The sequence below is a fragment of the Labrus mixtus genome, chromosome 19, assembly GCF_963584025.1.
Source record: "Labrus mixtus chromosome 19, fLabMix1.1, whole genome shotgun sequence".
Lineage (NCBI taxonomy): Eukaryota > Metazoa > Chordata > Actinopteri > Labriformes > Labridae > Labrus > Labrus mixtus.
The window spans coordinates 5,316,260-5,334,460 of record NC_083630.1 but is presented as its reverse complement, the minus strand read 5'-3'; the positions used below and the strand labels follow the sequence as shown (position 1 = coordinate 5,334,460).

General features: G+C 40.4%; 1 protein-coding gene across 2 annotated transcripts in view; it reads left to right on the top strand.

Annotated features, from left to right (window-relative positions):
* The window catches only part of LOC132993984 (contactin-associated protein-like 2), a 211,208-nt gene extending 195,038 nt beyond the window's left edge, over window positions 1-16,170 (top strand). Inside the window, exons 19-27 of one of the 2 annotated variants that reach the window (XM_061064023.1) lie at window positions 837-1,055; window positions 3,037-3,066; window positions 4,655-4,891; window positions 6,787-7,020; window positions 7,521-7,654; window positions 11,668-11,761; window positions 13,167-13,457; window positions 13,937-14,008; window positions 15,079-16,170. In XM_061064023.1, coding sequence (XP_060920006.1) covers window positions 837-1,055; window positions 3,037-3,066; window positions 4,655-4,891; window positions 6,787-7,020; window positions 7,521-7,654; window positions 11,668-11,761; window positions 13,167-13,457; window positions 13,937-14,008; window positions 15,079-15,278 — 1,511 coding nt within the window. In that variant the 3' untranslated portion in view covers window positions 15,279-16,170. The remainder of the gene's footprint in view (window positions 1-836; window positions 1,056-3,036; window positions 3,067-4,654; window positions 4,892-6,786; window positions 7,021-7,520; window positions 7,655-11,667; window positions 11,762-13,166; window positions 13,458-13,936; window positions 14,009-15,078) is intronic. The other variant, XM_061064024.1, reaches the window with a different exon arrangement.
* Window positions 16,171-18,201: the final 2,031 nt, after the last annotated feature.

Here is an 18,201-nt window from a genome sequence, read left to right as displayed (position 1 = left end):
TGAAGCTCTCAAGTGGCCTCACAGTGGTAACAAACAGTAAGAAGAGAGACAACTGCGAGTTGTAATAGTACTCTCATTATTGCTTTATTCTTTCATAGGTCAAAGAAAAAAAAATGCTTTGAGATTTTGCAGTGACGAGCATTTATTGAACATTTTACTTAAAAACGCAACAAATATGTTGTAAGGGGAAAAAAAACTTAATATAACAAACACACTGATTAAAAGTTCATATTTAAACCAGCAGTGTCCTCCAGCTCTGTAATGTGTCACTGATGGGTTTAATGATTTGAGACCTTTTGGGGATTATTAACCTGACTGGTTTAAATTTGGGTCGAGTAAGAATAAAAGCAAACAAAAACTGAATAGGCCACAAAACTATCTCCCTCACACATTTTCTGTCATAACTGATACACACACAGAAAAAACACACCACATATAAATTGATCACTGTTTCCTCCAGAGAGGTTAAACACCATCATACTGTGATCTCACCAGTGCAGTTGCAAAAGCATCTTTAATCTACAGGTGGTAACTGAAAAACAGTTCTGTGGTACAATTTTATGTCATGCAAAAGCAGCACTTCTTGGCATCTATCGACTGTTTGCTGGATTAGTCCTGTCCAGACCTGTGGGCAGTGGTGTATTGCAAAGCTGAAATCTATAAAAAGCAAAATGACCGGCCTTGAAACAAATGAGCCATTAGATGAGAAAATGAACGCATATTTAACCTGCAGAGTGGACTCATGGGGTCATTTGGGTTTAAAAATGATTTCTTTGAATTTATGATAAATGACTTCTAAAGTTTTTGTTTTTCTCTCTCTCACTTTCTCTCTGCAGCTCCAAAAGTCATCTCCTTCTCCTTTGACGTTGGAAACGGGCCCGTAGAGCTAACGGTCCACTCTGCCACGCCCCTCAATGACGACCAGTGGCACAGCGTGACGGCTGAGCGAAACGTCAAAGAGGCGGTCCTTCAGCTGGATCAGACGTATCGGGTGAATCAGCTCGCTCCTGCACAAGGACACACACGGCTAGAGCTGTTCAGCCAGCTCTACGTGGGTAAGACAGACAAAAAACACACACACACACACACACACACACACACACACACACACACACACACACACACAATTAACAACCATTTAAGACTGAATCACATCCACATTTTTCATTGCAAATTGCAAATTTAATATTTACTTTGTTTTGGAGTAAACACACCATAGTTACAGGTTCTTTGTGCCTTCTTTGTACATCATCAGTTAGAAGAAGAAGAATTTATACTTTATTGATCCCGCGAGGGGAAATTCGTTTTTACACTCTGTCTAGTTAACATGCTACACAAACATGAACTGAAATACACACACATGCACAAACAGGATCCTGTGGACATGCACTAATGGAGAGGTCTCAGAGTGAGGGGGCTGCCCACGGCGGGCGCTCCTGAGCTTGTGGGGGGGGGGGGGGGTTAGGTGCCTTGCTCAAGGGCACCTCGGCAGTGCTCAGGAAATGGCCTGGCACCTCTCCAGCTACCAGACCAATTTCCGGACTTGGTCCGTGCCGGGACCAACTCACAACAGGTTTGGATAAAAACATGTATTTGTGCTGTCTGTGTTTCGACTGATGCTGCCCTCAGATGCACACATTCATTTAGGTTAAATCTGATTGATTCAGAAAACAGCCTTTACTAAAAACAACCCAATTATTTTTAGAAGAGGCTTCATCCTGGCTAAGCCACAGCTACTACTAATTAATTTAATGTTCATCCAACACACACACGCACGGCCATTTGATTCATTTTATGATGCACACAAATGAGAACACACACCTCACACTCACCCGTGTAAGTGATCAGAGTTTTGATAAAGTTGAAGCTGAGCCTCTTGGCTGAATGTGAGGGCGTGTGAGTAAAGCTGAATAAGTTCCTTTGTAGAGGTCATTTCTTTGATTCTTTAATACTTTGGCTCATCTTTCATATTACTTTGGATTAAGAAAGTATTATTCTAAAGCAGGATATCAACCCTTTGACTCTCTTTCCCCCACACACACATGCTGTATCAGCTACCAAGCACTTATTATCAAGCACTTATTATACTGTACCAAGGGTTTGTCCTTCAAAGCTCCGTCTTCTCTGCGCAAAAACTCCTCTCAAGCTCGTCAGAAGTTTAAAATTGCAGAAGATCTGTCCGCTTTTTGTCCCTTTGCTTTCTTTTCTCCGTCCCTTTCTTCCCTTGCATTCGGGCATTCTAGCCTTACCTTCAAATGAAGACAGACAGGGGAAGGTCAAAGCCGGCAGAAAATTTTGAAACACAGGAGATAGTGGAAGATAAAGAGGTGAAAGCAACCTATCTGATCTCTAACCCCGTCTTTATCCTCATTTTTGAAGAAGTCTTTTTATGTTTGATGCACACATATTGAAAGAGTGTGTGGGTCCTTGCAGACGTCATGATTTTGGCTCAAATTGTTTCCAAACATCCTCTTCCACTTTGCACACTGTCTCTGTTTGATATTGATTTGAAAGTCAACGTGGAAAATCACTTGGATAAAGAACGTTGATGACAATATAAGTGATCTGTTTGTAGGGTTTCACATAAACTCACAGCAGGGTAGTACAACAGGGAGCTTTATGTTGCTGCTCCTTGTTCTCATATCCGTCTCTGTATCGTCTCCTTCTCCCTTTCTCGATCAATATGCTCCTCATCAAGCGTTTGATTGCTTTAGTGTTTACTGCACAGTGGCTCATTTGCTCTAATGGCCCTGAGAGTAAATGTTATACCATCAGCCTGCTGTCGTTTACCTCCCACTGTTCACTTTGAGCTCTGCAGGTCACTTCATACATGCTATCAATATTGTCTTTTTTTATTTATTAATGCCACCATCTGTTCTTTTGATTTCCCTCTTGGTTAATGCTCACTTTTCTGATTACTTTGCATGCTGTTCATCAATGCTCTCGTTGTTTTTGTCTTTCTTTTCTTTCTCTTAATGTTCTGCCCCTCTCATCTTGCTTGTTGCTATTCACTCTATGTTTGGACACCTGTCACAGGGAAGCCAGCCTCACTCACCTGCCAAGACAGTAGGTAACATTTAATCAATAGAGGTCAAAAGGCTCCAGCAACACTTTGAAGATGGACTTCATCAACTTCATTAGACCAACGCTTTTCGGCTTGTGACCTTCACCAGGTTTCAAGAAAGACATTACAAACATCATTTAAATAGGTTCGTTTTTTTTTTTTTTTTAACCAATCATATACGTCCACGTATGTATCAGCCAATGAGACACCTGCAAAGGTGGGCTGGTTAGTAATAAATCAAGTTGATCTTCAAGCGTGTTGTTGGAGCCTTTCACTCTTCTTGCACATTACTTAGTAACGTCCCAACACTGGATATTGATATAAAGCAAAAACTGTTAGAGTGAACCATATAACAAAACATATTTACCTGATCTAAGAAAAATGAAGGTACTCATGAAGTTCAGCTCATACACCTCCATCTACACCAAACAATGGATATATCTGTAAAATGCTACCTTCAGTCAGAACGAGTCAGGCTCTTTAGCACTCCTTTTGTGAGTCTAACAAAAATATATGCAATAGGGTGTGAGTGTGTGTGTGTGTGTATGTGTATGTGCCTTTGTACCTCTGTCTGCCAAAGTCTCTGCAGGCCTCAGCGCCTGCTCCATGTTTAATCAGACACTGATTCAGTCCTGGGTAAACAGGTGGCACAAACCTCCAGCCAATCAGAGGTACACAATGGATTAATTAACAGGTGTGCTAAAAGTGTGGGGAGGGGAATCGGTGCCCGAAAGCCCATCTGCATCCTGATGCATAAAAAGTGAACTTGCTTGAGAAAACCAAAGTACGTGTACCTTTTGATGAAGTAATCTTTAATAAGTCTGCGCTGTGTCGAGAAGCTAGCCGATGTGTTCTGTGCAGATGCAGATTGCTCCCTAACATGTTTGCTTCAATGCATACTTCCCTATAATCAAAAGAATGCAGATGAGAGGTGTTAATAACTAAACAGTCCCTTGGCTCTTGTTCATGATGGTGTGTATTAGTGTTTATCCATACATTATAACCGTCCTCTGTGAGTTTGCCTCTGAATGATGTTTATGAGTGTGTTTATTGCTATAGTCATTTAGGCTCACATTAATCTATTTAACACCCTCCTCTGTCCAACTTAATGGATAGTTAGACAGTAATGGTGCAAGACCAGAATGATGATGGTAGCAGTTTAGGGGAACGGCTATCGACAGCCCAAGGCGAAACATTGATGCCTTTACTGACTCGTTCATGTCAGGTGTGCTCTGTGTGTGTGTGTCTGTTTTAGTTTACATGCCTCTGTGTGTGTGTCTGTGCTTGTGAGATGTTCATTAAGACACTGTGTTCATTAGAAGGTTTTAATTAGTGAAGAAATCAAACAAGTTGAAGGTTGTTTCAAGAGCGGCGTCACAGTCTGAACGATTAACGTGACATTAGTGGCTTCCTCCAGGCGTCGAGATATAAACGTTTGTAAAAGAGATGAAAACAGCCTCTTTTATTCAAAATGACTTCAGTGAGTTTGACTTCTGTTTGTCCTCACTTCTTTCTTCATTTCTTATTTCCTGATGCTTATACTTGATGCCACCACCCATTCTCTCCTTTCTTCCTCCCCCTCCTCCTCAGGTGCTGCCGGGGGGCAGAGGGGCTTCCTGGGATGTATCCGAGCCCTTCGGATGAACGGCATCACCCTGGACCTGGAAGAGAGGGCCGAGGTTACGCCTGGGGTCAAACCTGGCTGCCAAGGCCACTGTACCAGTTTTGGGATGTACTGCCAGAACGGAGGGAAGTGTGTGGAGAAATACAACGGATACCTGTGTGACTGCACTGACACCGCGTACGATGGGCCGTTCTGCACCAGAGGTAAGAGGAATATTTAGATAAGACCATTTAAGTTGAAGCTGCTACTAAAAGTGCACCACACTGTTTTCATCTTCAAATCTTCAATTTCAAGTTAAGTCAAGCTCCCATTGATTGTTTTTTTCTTTTATTTCCATTTTTCTATCTCTTCTTTTTTTTTAAATTCTCTTATGGTTTCTAACTGTAGCAGATAACCCTTTGTGCAAACACATTATTTTTGTTGAATTACCCTTCTGCTCACAGAGCCAGAGTCAATTAGCGCCGGAATTACTGCAGGAGTAGTTTACTGTACGTTTCAATGAGCCTCATTGCCTGACAGCCTGCTGGGTTTTTTGCTGTGCTCCATGATTTTTCCCCACTTCCTATTCAGTTCAACGCTGCTGGTGTTCAAAGTGTTTGGGCTTATGATGAAAGTCATTGATTCAGAGTGATATTGTGTTTACCTGCCGATTCTCCTCAACATGAGCGTGCTCACGCTGAATGCTAAAACTGTGCGGCTGCAGAGCCTGGAGAACATTAAACCGATTAACAAAAAGCAAGTCCTGTTACCGGGCAGCGTGCAGCTCGACATTTTTAAAGTTCAGAGATGAGCTCCAGCACGGTTGCATATTGGTAAAGCTTCATATGTGTTTCTCATGCATTCATTAGATATAGTATGGCGAAGAGGAGCACAGCCTTTAGTCTGAGATTCATTTGTTTTGCACATCCTTGTGTCCTTGTGTTACTCTGTTGACTCTCCATTTGCTCTTTTGCCTCCTTCTTTCCTCCTTCACACTCATTTCTTCTTCCAGTACTCATTGTCCTTCTTTTCTCTATTTACCTCACTTTTTACATGTGCCTAATGTGTCTCTCTCTCAGGTAGCTTTGACCCCTTTCCTTCTTTCCTTCTCCTTGTGCTATACTCTTCTTTTCAATGTTTCTGATCTCTGCTTTCCTCCTGTTCTCTCCTGTTTTGTGCCTTCATCTTATGAATCAGTTATTACTCTATTTCCTTTAGTTTTACTCTGAAATCAACCATTTCTTCCACTCTCTTTGTTACAGTCTGCTTTTCCTTTGTGAGTCTCTCCTCCACTTCCTCTTTGCATTTCTTCCCCTCTGTTTTGGATTCCTCTTTCTCTCTCCTACTCTTTTCCTCTATTTTTCTAATTCTTTGTTGTTTCTTCCTCGGCCCTCTCCTTTGTTTTATACTCTCCCAGTTGCCCATCTCCTGTTTTTTTAAATGTTCTCCTTCTCTTCTTTAATCCCACCTCTGTACCCACCAACTGAAAAATGCATGAAACCAGCCATAATTGCACATTGCATTTCCAGTGTTTCTGTATTTACACACTGCTCAGGGGATCCTGCGGTATTATTATTTTACACTCTTGTTCTTGTGCTTTTCTGCCCTTGAGGATCACCAAAAGTGATGTTCATATGAACATAAATATACAAACATACACAAACATACACTAATTCACAAAAACTGTAGAGGTTTCTATGCTGGAACAATTTCCCTTTCCTGCACTTCTCCATGCGCTGACATAAAACACACACACTCGTGCATGTACACACACACACAAGCACACATACACACAATAAGAGTCTCTGCCCTGCAGCGAAGGTTTCTCATTCCCTCTCATGCTTCCAGACAATTGTGTGTGTAGCTGCTGAGACTTAGGGCAAATAGTCACAGTCTCTTCTTCTCTTCTCAGCAGGTTAGAGTAGACTGAAGCGTGTTGGATTTGACCTGTTCCATAGCTAACTTCATTTTAGATGCATCATTTCAGTAGAAGTAGGGCAGTGGATCTATCTTGCTATTTATCGTCTGTCCATCCGTCCGTCTACTAGTCCCTTTGCACCTTCCTGAATAAAATGTGTTCTTGACATATTTTTTTCCTCATTCCATCTTTCCCACCCAGACGTTGGGGGTTTCTTTGAGGCAGGAACTCTGGTCAAGTACAACTTCATGCCTGAAGCAGTCGCAGGAGCCAGCAGAGACTCAAAGATCCTGACGCACCAGCTCACGCCACAGGAAGTGAATCTAACAAAGGAGGAAGTGGCCTTCAGTTTCAGCACGTCCAATGCTCCAGCTATTCTGATGTATGTCAGTTCCAAGACACAGGACTACCTGGCTGTGGTTTTAAGGCACAATGGTGAGATTCTGACAAAATTCTTTGTTGCTCATAGCTGAGATATCTGCCTAAAGTATGTTTCAGAACACTTACTACTACTACAAAGTTCTATAATCTCCCCCCAAATCCACTCCAGAACACAGAAGTATAAAGAAGTAATACAAATAGTTAAGTGCAAACTCATATTTCAGCAATCAACTTTCACAAACACCCAAATCAAATTAAAAGATGCCAATGGCTTCAGCTTCATGTTCTCTGTCCCCCCCAACACATGAGAGCTATGATATCTTCCAACATTTAAAAAAAATAGTGTTTATTTATCCAAATGCTTTGGTAAAAAAAGATAGATTACTATAATTTTTAGTGTCAACAAGAACATCTTCACTAATTCCCAGATTTTTAAATTGCTTCTGCTTCTCTTCAAAATTCATTTGAATAATTCAGCTAACTATCGATGAGAACTAATGCCGAACTTGTTGTGCAGAGATTGAGAGCTGAAATGTGAGTTTGTGTGTTTTCAGGTTCACTGCAGGTGAGGTACAACCTGGGAGGTCTGAGGGAGCCGTTCTCCATAGACGTGGATCAACGTAACCTGGCCAACGGACAGCCACACAGCATCAACATGTCCCGAGTTGACAGACGCATCACCATCCAGGTACAGAACACACACACACACACACACACACACACACACACACACAAATGCAATGATAAAAGTGCTTGTCTTCTACCACTGCTAATCCACTTCCAGTAGACAGTCTAAGTATAGCAGCAGAGAGAATGCATCGATCCATGTGTGTTTATACGGGTGCTCTCTGCTGTGTGATTGTTGCTCTCACATGTAGTTGACAGTCTGTGTAAGTATTTAAGGGGGAGCATTGTTGTATACTGTACAAGACACCAAGCACAACTGTGCATGTTTGCACATGTGCATGACATTGTGTTGGTAATGGAAAGTGACTGTCATTGTTTGGGCTTGTGTTTGTGTGTGTGCCTTTGAGTTATGTGTCGCTTAGCAGCACAGTGTGGATCGATACAGTCAAGCCTCAGTCGGCTGTCGAGGATGGAGGGAGAATTCGGCTTAACTATGAAGGACTTTGTTCAGTAATAACATATCTGCAGGCTGTAAATTAAGGAAATGTACTTCTAAATCCTGCTACTATTGGTTGCCTCCAGTTCAGAATACATGTGTGATTGGTGGATTGTTATTTTTTTGCAAAGATAGGGATTGCATTTTTTTTCCAAAAGAGAATGAAAAATAAAAATCAAAGTCTATATTTGAACCCTGCACAACAGTTTCTTCATGGATGTCCTCATGTGTCATTTCTCAATTGAATACCATGTTTGCACATCATGTTGTAACATAGCTGCTGCACGCTTCTGCTTCAGGCATCGGGGTGAACATATCATGCCTTTTGCATTCACTCATGCATCCCATCTAGACAATGACAGGAAAGTATTATTCATGAAGTGTATGTTTGAAAGGAGCTATAGTGTTCATTTCAGCAACAGGAGGCTGATTTGATCCATTAATGATTAAGGAAGAATGTGCAGAGTTGAATGCAAATGCTAAGGTGATTCATTCTATTTACAGAGAGAAAGAAAAAAAAACATTTTAGACTAAAGTGACAATTTTTGAATCAATTCAATCGGTATTCAAAATTGAACAAACTCATTGTTATTAGGCATTTACACTCATCAGAGACCTTGTTGTTATCATATTTCATTTGAAGTACCACATGAGTAAGAGGCAGTGAAGACCATAAAAGAGCAAGCAGACTGTTTACCTCTCTCCTTCCAGGGTTTGCAATTTAAAAGGCATTAGGACAATAAATTGTTTTAAAAGACTACGAAGAAAAAGCGGGAAGATAAGTAGGAGTGTGGTAACCATACCGAGGAGCAGAGGAGAGGTGGAGAGAAAAAGAAAGAAAAGAAAAGAGTCAGAGGTTGAAAGAGACACATCATGTCTTTAGAGTAAGAAAAGTAAACCCACAAACTAAGATAGCAAAGATCATTTTGATGATCTGGGTCATCTAACACCTTCAGAGCTCTGAGGCTCAGATTTACATTTTCACAAAAACACATGCTGAAACATACACACCACACACGGAGCTGTGTTTGGTCGTTTTGCACTCTGTGAGGTCTCGTCAGGTTAGCTCGCTATCAAAGGAGAAACACAGAGAGTTCAAAATAAGTCCCAATCTCTCCATCTCTGGCTCTCAACCTCTTACACTCGACCAGGTTGTTTAGGATGAAAGAGAGGAATCCCTTCAGGCAACAAGATGTCTCATCTTTGTAATTGAACTCACAGGAAACAAAGAAAAAGAACATTCAAGGTGGCAACCGCCTTCAACTGTTATTACAGAGGGAAACTTTGTATATCCAGGTTTAAATGAAGAAATGGACCTCTGTCCTTTTCTGTGTATTCCTTTAAATTGTGTATGAGGTTTGGCTAGTAATTTGTTGTGGATTTGCAGGCTTGTATTGCATCATATTGCATCGTATCGTATCATATCTTGTTTTACTGTCTATTCAAGTAAAACAAATTGAGCTGCATTAGCTTCTCCGATATTTAATGTGTAATGGGAATATTTTCTGTGGCTGAGATTTCATTAAGGAAACCGAGCTGCCAGATAAGGAATGACTTTTTTAACTTAGAATTATTGAGAATATAAACAGAACATTGACTAAATTAGATTTTCTTTGAGCACATTTTTAGGAAATAGATTCCACCCATTGTTAATTCTCTCCTGTTGTCCACCCGCTGATTACTCTGCTAATGTGAGCTTTGTGTAGACTAAGAGGCCCAACAGAGTAAAAAGGAGAACATTGTGTTGTCTAAATAGCTCTGCGTAAAAAGAAAGCGTCCCAATGACTGTGATTGTAATTGACAAAGTTAGGCCAATGAGGTTTCTTCCTCAGCCGTCTTCCTCTGTGGACCATTTTGTGGGCTTTTGAGTCTCAGACTGCCGTCCCCCCGCCTGTGCAGCCAATTTGATTCAACAGATAAAAGTAACTAAGCTGAACAAAATGTAATTGTGCCCCATCATCCCAACAAAGGCTACAAAATGCTCCTCTGTGGCCAGCTTTTTGGAGAAAAAATACAATTAGGATATATGGTGTGTCTGTGAGAAAAGGCCAGCAATTAGTCTAAATCATGGTGGGGGTCACAGGGGGGTAGAAATGATTCAAACCTGTAAACAAGAGCAACTATACACACACACACACACACACACACACACACACACACACACACACACACACACACACACACAGATCAGTCAGTTCAGCTGCCAACTAACAGGCAATGACAGATATTCAACATTTACAGTATTTCCAGGTTTGGTTTATATTCTGCAGACAGTTGCATGCCCCAGGAACAGTCCTCCTGTGAGCACAGAGACGCAAAGGAATTTTTTTTTTTTTTTATTACTGCAACAAAGAAAACAAATTGTAGCGTTAAAATGTATCTGTCAACGGCAGCGACTGCAGCCATCAAGATAATTAGATCGAGACTTCAGTGAAACAGCAATAAGAAGTTAATTACTTTAAGGATATTAAAGTCGTGTATTCCCTCCCTCCATCAGCACTCTCACTTCTCCACAGACATGCTTCTTGATCTCTCCTTGTTTTTACTTCTTTGAACCCAGCACAGACTTTAGAAATAACATATTGTTGATGATTATTTATCTGTAGTCCAGCTTTGCAGCGTCATTAAAGATCGCTTTTCAGTTTGCATTCAGCTTTACTAAAACCTTGAGTAAAAAATACAATCAAGCACTATTACATAGGATGTTTTCTTTCATCATTTTCATGTGCAATGACGTGTATTTTCTGAACAAGATAGAAAAGTCTTAATCACTATTTTGATCAGGGTACAGCATGCATTTGCTCCTTGCAAATAGAAAGTGAGAAGTAACAGATCATATGAAGTGTAAGGATGATGGCGATAAAGATATTCTTAACTTTCATGGAAAAGTATTTCTGTGCTACTTCAACCACTTGCATGGTCGTTTGCAAGTCGTTTCTTGACAAATTATGACTTTGCTGAGCAGCATGTCTTGAAAAAAACAATGTGTTGAATGCCAGGCTAGGAGTAAAATACAGTCTATTTAGTAACACAAAGGTTTTGGATCCTAGCCTCTGATTGGGATCAGGATTGTTTTTGTTATTGTGATCTTTTCTTCTGTATGTTTTTTCCCCCTCCTTATCCTTCTCCTTATTCATTCTGTCTTTTTTAATGTGTGCTTTAGTAACAACAGTATGCCCTTATACACTTGACTCTCTGTCATACTTTATCTATATATCTTTAAGTTACTCCTCTTGAAGGTTCTCCGAAGAATTTCAATTATTCAGCTCTTTTAAAGACATGAATGCTGCACTGCCTTCTTTACACTTCTCTGTATTTACTCTTTACAACATGTTTGTTCACATGTTTCAGCGTTGAGGTTCTTCAGCACTACTATAAATCATATCAATAGCTTTCAAGCAGTTTACTTTATATTTTTTTAATGAACAATTTTGTGTTTCCCTGTCATTTATACCCACAAGAGGGAGCCCTAGTATTCAGTTTAATGTGCTGATGCAGGTCTAAGGCTGTGGTCAGTAGTTTTACAGACGATAAATAAAGATGTTCCTTTAGTTTCTCTCTTTGTCTCTCGCTCACAGTTGGATCATTACCCTCCTGTCAGCTACACTCTCCCAGACTCCTCAGACACACAGTTCAACCTGGTCAAGACTCTGTTCCTGGGCAAAGTCTTTGGTGAGTATAATTACCTTTTTTTTTTTTTTTTTTTTGCAGTTTCTCATCTATTTGTGAATTTTACAACTTTATCTTCATCCCGACAAAATATCAAAATAATTATTTGGGAATCTTTTTGGAGTGTCAATGACCTTCATTTTCAGAATGTCTTGGTATTAATTGTGCTTGTCACTTAGAAAGGAGTCTGAAAAAAGATTTTCATGATAATTTAACATCTGAAAGGTTATTCAAATTTAAAATGGTTGACTCACCCTGAAGACCCCAATTTAACCAAGTAGCTTCAACCAGACAGTTTTTCATGAGGCAGACAGTGTGCTGATAGCTCTTCTGTTTACAAATATTTAGCAGTGTTGTTCTCTGCATTGTTATATATAGGTTTTCTGTTAATGAATATACAAACCCCTTTATATGCAAACAAGTTCCTGAATGGAAAGTACATTCAAACAGATCAAGATAAATTTTTTCTAATTATAGTACACTATACCCTAAAGGGCCTTTCAGATAGGACGTGGTGGGCTCATGCTTGCGGTTCTTGCACGCTGCGCGGAAGTTAAAACATTTTCTACTTAAGCGCTGCGCTCCCCGACGTCACCTTTGTGCGTCCAATAGGAGGGTAGCTCAGATCACAACAAACGGTGTCTCACTTTCCTGAGCTCTAGTTTAAAGACCTACCGGGACATCAGCAAGAAAGCTCTTGTTTGAAAAGATTTTTCCAACAGTTTTGGCTTTTGGAGAAGCACTTTTTGTCCTGGGTGTTGTGTTGTGAAGTTGGTGGGAAGGCTGAGCCGTCCTGTAGCAGTAAACAGAGGGATACGGCAGGGCTGTCCATCTCAGGCCAGTTGTACAGTGTGGCCATGGAGCGGCTTCTGAGTAGGCTAAGGAACATGGTCATATCCGTTTATGCTAATGATGCAAACTTCCTTGTCCAGATGCAGGAAGACATCCAGGAGTTTAAAGACATTGTACACTTAACCTTCACTTTCTTACTGAAGTCAGAGAGTCAAGATGGACTGAGGTTTTCCGCTCTGACTTTACAGCTGGCGGGTTCTGTATAAGCCTCCTGTTGAGAAACGGATGGCTGAATCCAATGAAGGATTATATATGGAGCTATAGCTACAAACAGGCACACCTCAACCCAAGCACTGGGGAGGGGTCCATTCTGTTCACTGACAGAGACTCTAGACCACTTAGTTGTGTCCTGTTGGTTGTTGGTCAATATAGCAGAAATCAAGTAGGCTAGATATGTAAATATCTGGCTGTGTTTCTGTCTGAGACGGATTTACATTGTGTTTACAGTGACTGCAACACAACAGTACTGCTTGGTGGTCTCATTAAACAGTAAAACTCTTGTCTATCAAAACAATCAATTACCCCTGCTTCTGTTCCACCCTGTGCCTCTGTACAGAAACCGGACACATAGACCCCATCCTCATCGAGCGCTACAACACCCCAGGCTTCATTGGCTGTCTGTCACGGGTGCAGTTCAACGAAGTTGCCCCCCTCAAGTCAGCACTGAGAACTGCTGCACAGGCCCAGGCCACGCCAACAGCCACAGCCAATCAGCCGAACAGCCAACCTGCAGCTGCCTCTCCGGGGTCGTACCAGGGAAAACTGGTAGAGTCCAACTGTGGGGCGTCACCTCTCACCATCCCACCCATGTCTGCTGCTACAGATCCTTGGCATCTGGATAACACAGGTACGGATTACTTCAAAAGACCTCATCTGTATTTCTGCAAGTGTAATAGATCCCTGCTTGCATACCATTATGCTCCCTCAATCCTCTACATACTGTATATCCCTATATGTACACACACACACACACACACACACACACACACACTTATGCCTTTCAGCCTCCCAGAGAAAGTTTATTCCAGGGTGCTGCCAATTGTTGAATACAGGAAGGATTTGAGGTGGTTTGTGCCCAGCAGCTGAGATAAGTGTCAGGACCTTTAAGTCTGGCTGGAAAAAATAGCTGGGGAGAGGGACGTCTAGGTCAACTTGCTTAGCCTGCTGCCACCATGACCTGGCCTTGGATAAGCAAATGATTTTTGTCCATATATTTCACACACAGATTCATACAGTGTATCTATTCAATAAGTTTTAGGACTGGAAGGGTTTTAGTTTATATGTGGATGTATGAAATGATTCAATTTTTGTTATCCCTCTTTGCAGATGCAGAGTTCCCCTTTAATGAGGAAAGAGTGATTCCTGATGGAGTCAACAGAGACTCCGCCATCATTGGAGGTAAAACATCTTAAAAGGTTCATTTTTACAACATTCTGTGAACGAAATAAACCACAAATGAGTCAGGCCTAGACCACACGTAGGGGGGTATTTTTGAGCACTTTCGTACACATGCAAACTGCGTTTTAGGTCACTGAAAACGTACCTTTTGGAAGAACCCTTACAGGGAGAAGATTTTCAGAAGTTTAAAGTGTTTGTGTGTGGATGGGGGGAAAACAGAGTTTTGGCTTGTAACGTCTTAGTGTGCGGGTTTCTCCTCTGTTTGGAGTCATTGTGTCACTTTTGTTTACATGAGATTAATGCAAATGTAACCAAACTAGAGCTGGTGTTAACATTGGAGAAGGAAAACCTCCGTTTTTAAAGTACCAGCCTACGTGTGGAGAATTGGTAAGAGTTGTTTTGAGAAGTTATTTAAGATTGCTAGAATATTTAGATTTTGAATCGCAATGTAAAAACTCATCTATTCAGTCTCATGTAGGCCAGTACTTTCTAATTGTAGGGTAACCTTTGTTATTTTGTGAATTCATATCGGTTCAATCCATCCAGAGACAATCGATCACTTTTTTAAAGTATTTTGAACTGCAATTGAATTTGTCTGAAAGGTGCTATATAAGTAAAGTTTGATTGATAAATGTCAAAAAAATATATATCAGACATCAAACATCACTGTTGGTAAAGGCATTGTTACAAACATTTTTACAACCAACATTTTTTGAAACAGATAGCAACAGTTACAAGAGCGAGAATATATATTTTTTGTTTTTGTCCAATCAACTGTGTAAAACTTCAAATATTCAAGTTTCTGTATTATTCTGTAAGGGAAAAACAACATTTTGTCAACGTTGAGAAGCTGGAACCAGTGGATATTTGGCATCATTGATTAAAACCTGGCTAAAATGAAAATGTACTGTATTGTTGTCAATCAGAGAAACCAATAATAACCAAATGTTTAAGCTCGACATGGAAACCCTAACTCAGAAGTGGGTGATTTTGTTAAAACCCACAGTACTATTAATCATAACACAAAATAGCACTTGTATTTGTGTACTTACTGTCCTTGTCCTCTGCAGGTATCATCGCTGTCGTGATCTTCACCATCTTATGTACACTGGTGTTCCTGATCCGCTACATGTTCCGTCACAAAGGCACCTACCACACCCACGAGTCCAAGGGCAGCAGGGAGTCTGCAGGAGAGTCACCAGACACAGCCATCATCGGCACCGACAACCCGGAAACTATCGAGGAATCAAAGAAGGAGTGGTTCATCTAGCGGCCAATGAGAGGACTCTGAGAGAGGATTAATGTCTTGACCTCGTAATGTTTTTTTTTTGCGGTGGAACAATTAACAAACCGGGCTCATATACTCACAATGGTGTTCATTCAAACACAGACAACACTTTATGAGGATTTTAATGTTTTGCAAGTTTGTCCCAAGCAGAGCAACAGCGGTATTTTTTTAAGCTTCTTGTCTGTTACCTGACAGAGCACAGGCTGAAATAGAAAAACTGTGTGGGAGTTTGCATGGATGATGCTCAGACCATGGCAGGGAAAAGGAAGAGATTTCTGGCGCTAATCAAGAGGGACTCACCAAATGTGCAATGGACACGTTGTGTTGTACGCAGAAAGGTGCTTACGTAACAGCTGATCAGTCCGAAACGTAACAAGTTCTTGACTGATCGTTGTTATTGGCATCAAATCGGAGGACCTGAAAGCAAAGCTGATCCCTACACATGGTGAGACGGGAGCTGGACATACAGCTGTGTTGTTTCACAGCAAACTGATGTGGCTCTGACAAGGTGAAGTATTGTTGTGAGTCTTTGAGCTCATTGCAGCTACTAATGCAATGACAAGAATATCTTCTTCTTGCCAAATATCTGCAAATGTTCTTTTTGTAGAGATTAAACTCTATTTTTTATCCTTTTGGCAAAGTGATTGTTCATTGTATTTAAGTTGTATGTATTTCGGGGGTAAAAGCAAACAGACTGATGTTCCTAGTGTCGCACAAATGGGTTTGATAAAAAAAATAAAAAAATAACAGGAAATGTTTTTTTAAGCAATGTCAGTACAAATGTTATTTAAGTTTTCTGATTTTTGAAACAGCTAACAGACTGATGTAGTGGTCTTGTGACAAATTACATTAAACATTGTTTGATAAAATTTAACTGGGAGTTGCTTCATTTTAGCAAATTGATCGCAAATGTTATTTATGTTTTTTTCATTTTCGCTACAGCAGTGTCGCTGACAAATATTTAAAAAAAAATCCATAGACTTGTTAGAGTGGACACGACAAGCTGTCCAGTGGAGAGAAGCTTTTAGAGCTCCCTCTGCTGACTTGTTGCAGTATTGGTCATAAACCCCGCCTCCTCAATGATAACAGATGGGACATGGGCCAAACTGTAAAATCAAAATAGACATCAAATTTTCTTTTCTCTCCAAACCTGATCAGAAGTTATTATCACAATAAGATTTTTCTTAACATTTGAAGATGATTGACATCTGCTGATCTTGTAGTTCTCTTTGGGAATAGCAAAGCTCTCATCACTCCGGGTTTGTCTATCTTGAAATGACAAACTGAGTTGTTCTGCTGTAGAGCCATCTAACCGACCTGTGGGATATAAGGATCCTTGCACTGTCTTGGTAAGTTAAAATGTGTATTTATTTGCTGTTCAGGGTGAGGTCGTTAGCTAGCTAGCTAACACTTAAGCCTTTGAGTCTCTCCAGCCAGCATTCAACATTGTCCAGTCTGGTCTGAAGGAACTAAAGTTGGTCCTAAACAATGATAAAACAAAGCTCATGTTGTTTTCTCATTGAAGTAAAGTACCAACAAATATCCCATTGATTATAGTTTCCCAAGGAAATCAAATCCAGCTTATGTACAAAAGACAAGCTTGTCTTCACACTTTGCCATTTCCTTGCTCGATCATGTTTCCTTCATTCTCATTTCTGCTCTTATAAATTATTTTGCAGAGCCTGCATGCCTTCAGCAAACTTAAGCACCACACTCATTTCAGTGTTCTCTTGGATCAATCCTTGACGAAATGCATGTAAATTTCCCACAGCTGGATTCCAATTTTAGAGCCTCTAAACATGGCACCTTCGCAGAGTTTTTCTAATAGAGTTATTCGTATGGATTGTGAATGCAGTGAGATGCCAGAGAAAGCAACAGTGAAGAAGCAAAGAATAACTTTCAGGTTTCATGAGATTCCTTTAGGGTAAAGTGTATCACCTTGAGTCCTAAAGAAGAAAAAAACGGTTTCTTACCCCCAAGGGTAAAGAGCATTTTGGCTTGGCTGAGGAGGTGTGAAGTATAAAAAAAAAGTGTCCTCTGGGTTTGTGACTTTGCTGCTGCAGGAGGCTTGATGTTGTTAAAAAGTTCAAATCACTGGAGGTCATTTCCAATTTGAAAGTCAACCTCAGAAGAGTGGCAATAAGAAGAAGGGAAGAGGGGAAAAGGAGGATGAGCAGGAGATAGTTCCCCCCGTAGGGACCTGGGTTGGGAACCCAAGAGAAAGAACAAACTAGAGAGAGTACAAACTATGCACTCTGTTCACATATATGTCACATAGGGCTTCTTTTTAAACGTCCTAGACACGTCAAATACACACAGTGACATCACACAATCCAAGCACATACAGGAGTAGACATTCACATTAAAATTGTGAAATGTAAAAGGCTTACCCTGCACACCAGGGAATTTAAAATGTAGACATCCATTTTTTTATTCTCCAATGAGAGTCTAGATAAGCATTTTCTGCAAGAGAAAGAAGCAATAGAAATATACACTAAACATATCTAAGAGGGGATCTAATACAGTTGGGAGAAAGATATTAAACAGTGTTTCTTAAACTCATATGTTACCCTTTGCGTGTGTTTGTGTTCTGCTCTGCAGCCAATTTTAGGATTATTTGAACTCCTGGTTAAATCTTTAGAGTACATCTCGGATATGTTCAGTGAGAAAACTGAGAAACCTGAGTGTTGTCAGTCAATTAAAACAGCTATGATTGACGAGACTCAAAGTTGTGATTTGTTTAGCTATATCTTTGCAGACTACTTTTTTGTTCTTTTCTTTTCTTTTTTTTTAAGTTAATGCTCAAATACAAGACAGACTAGAGATACAGAGAACTATATGTTCCTGGTGTCTCCTGTACAGTTCAACATGTTGTTCCATCCCTGTTGACCTTTACAGTACATCT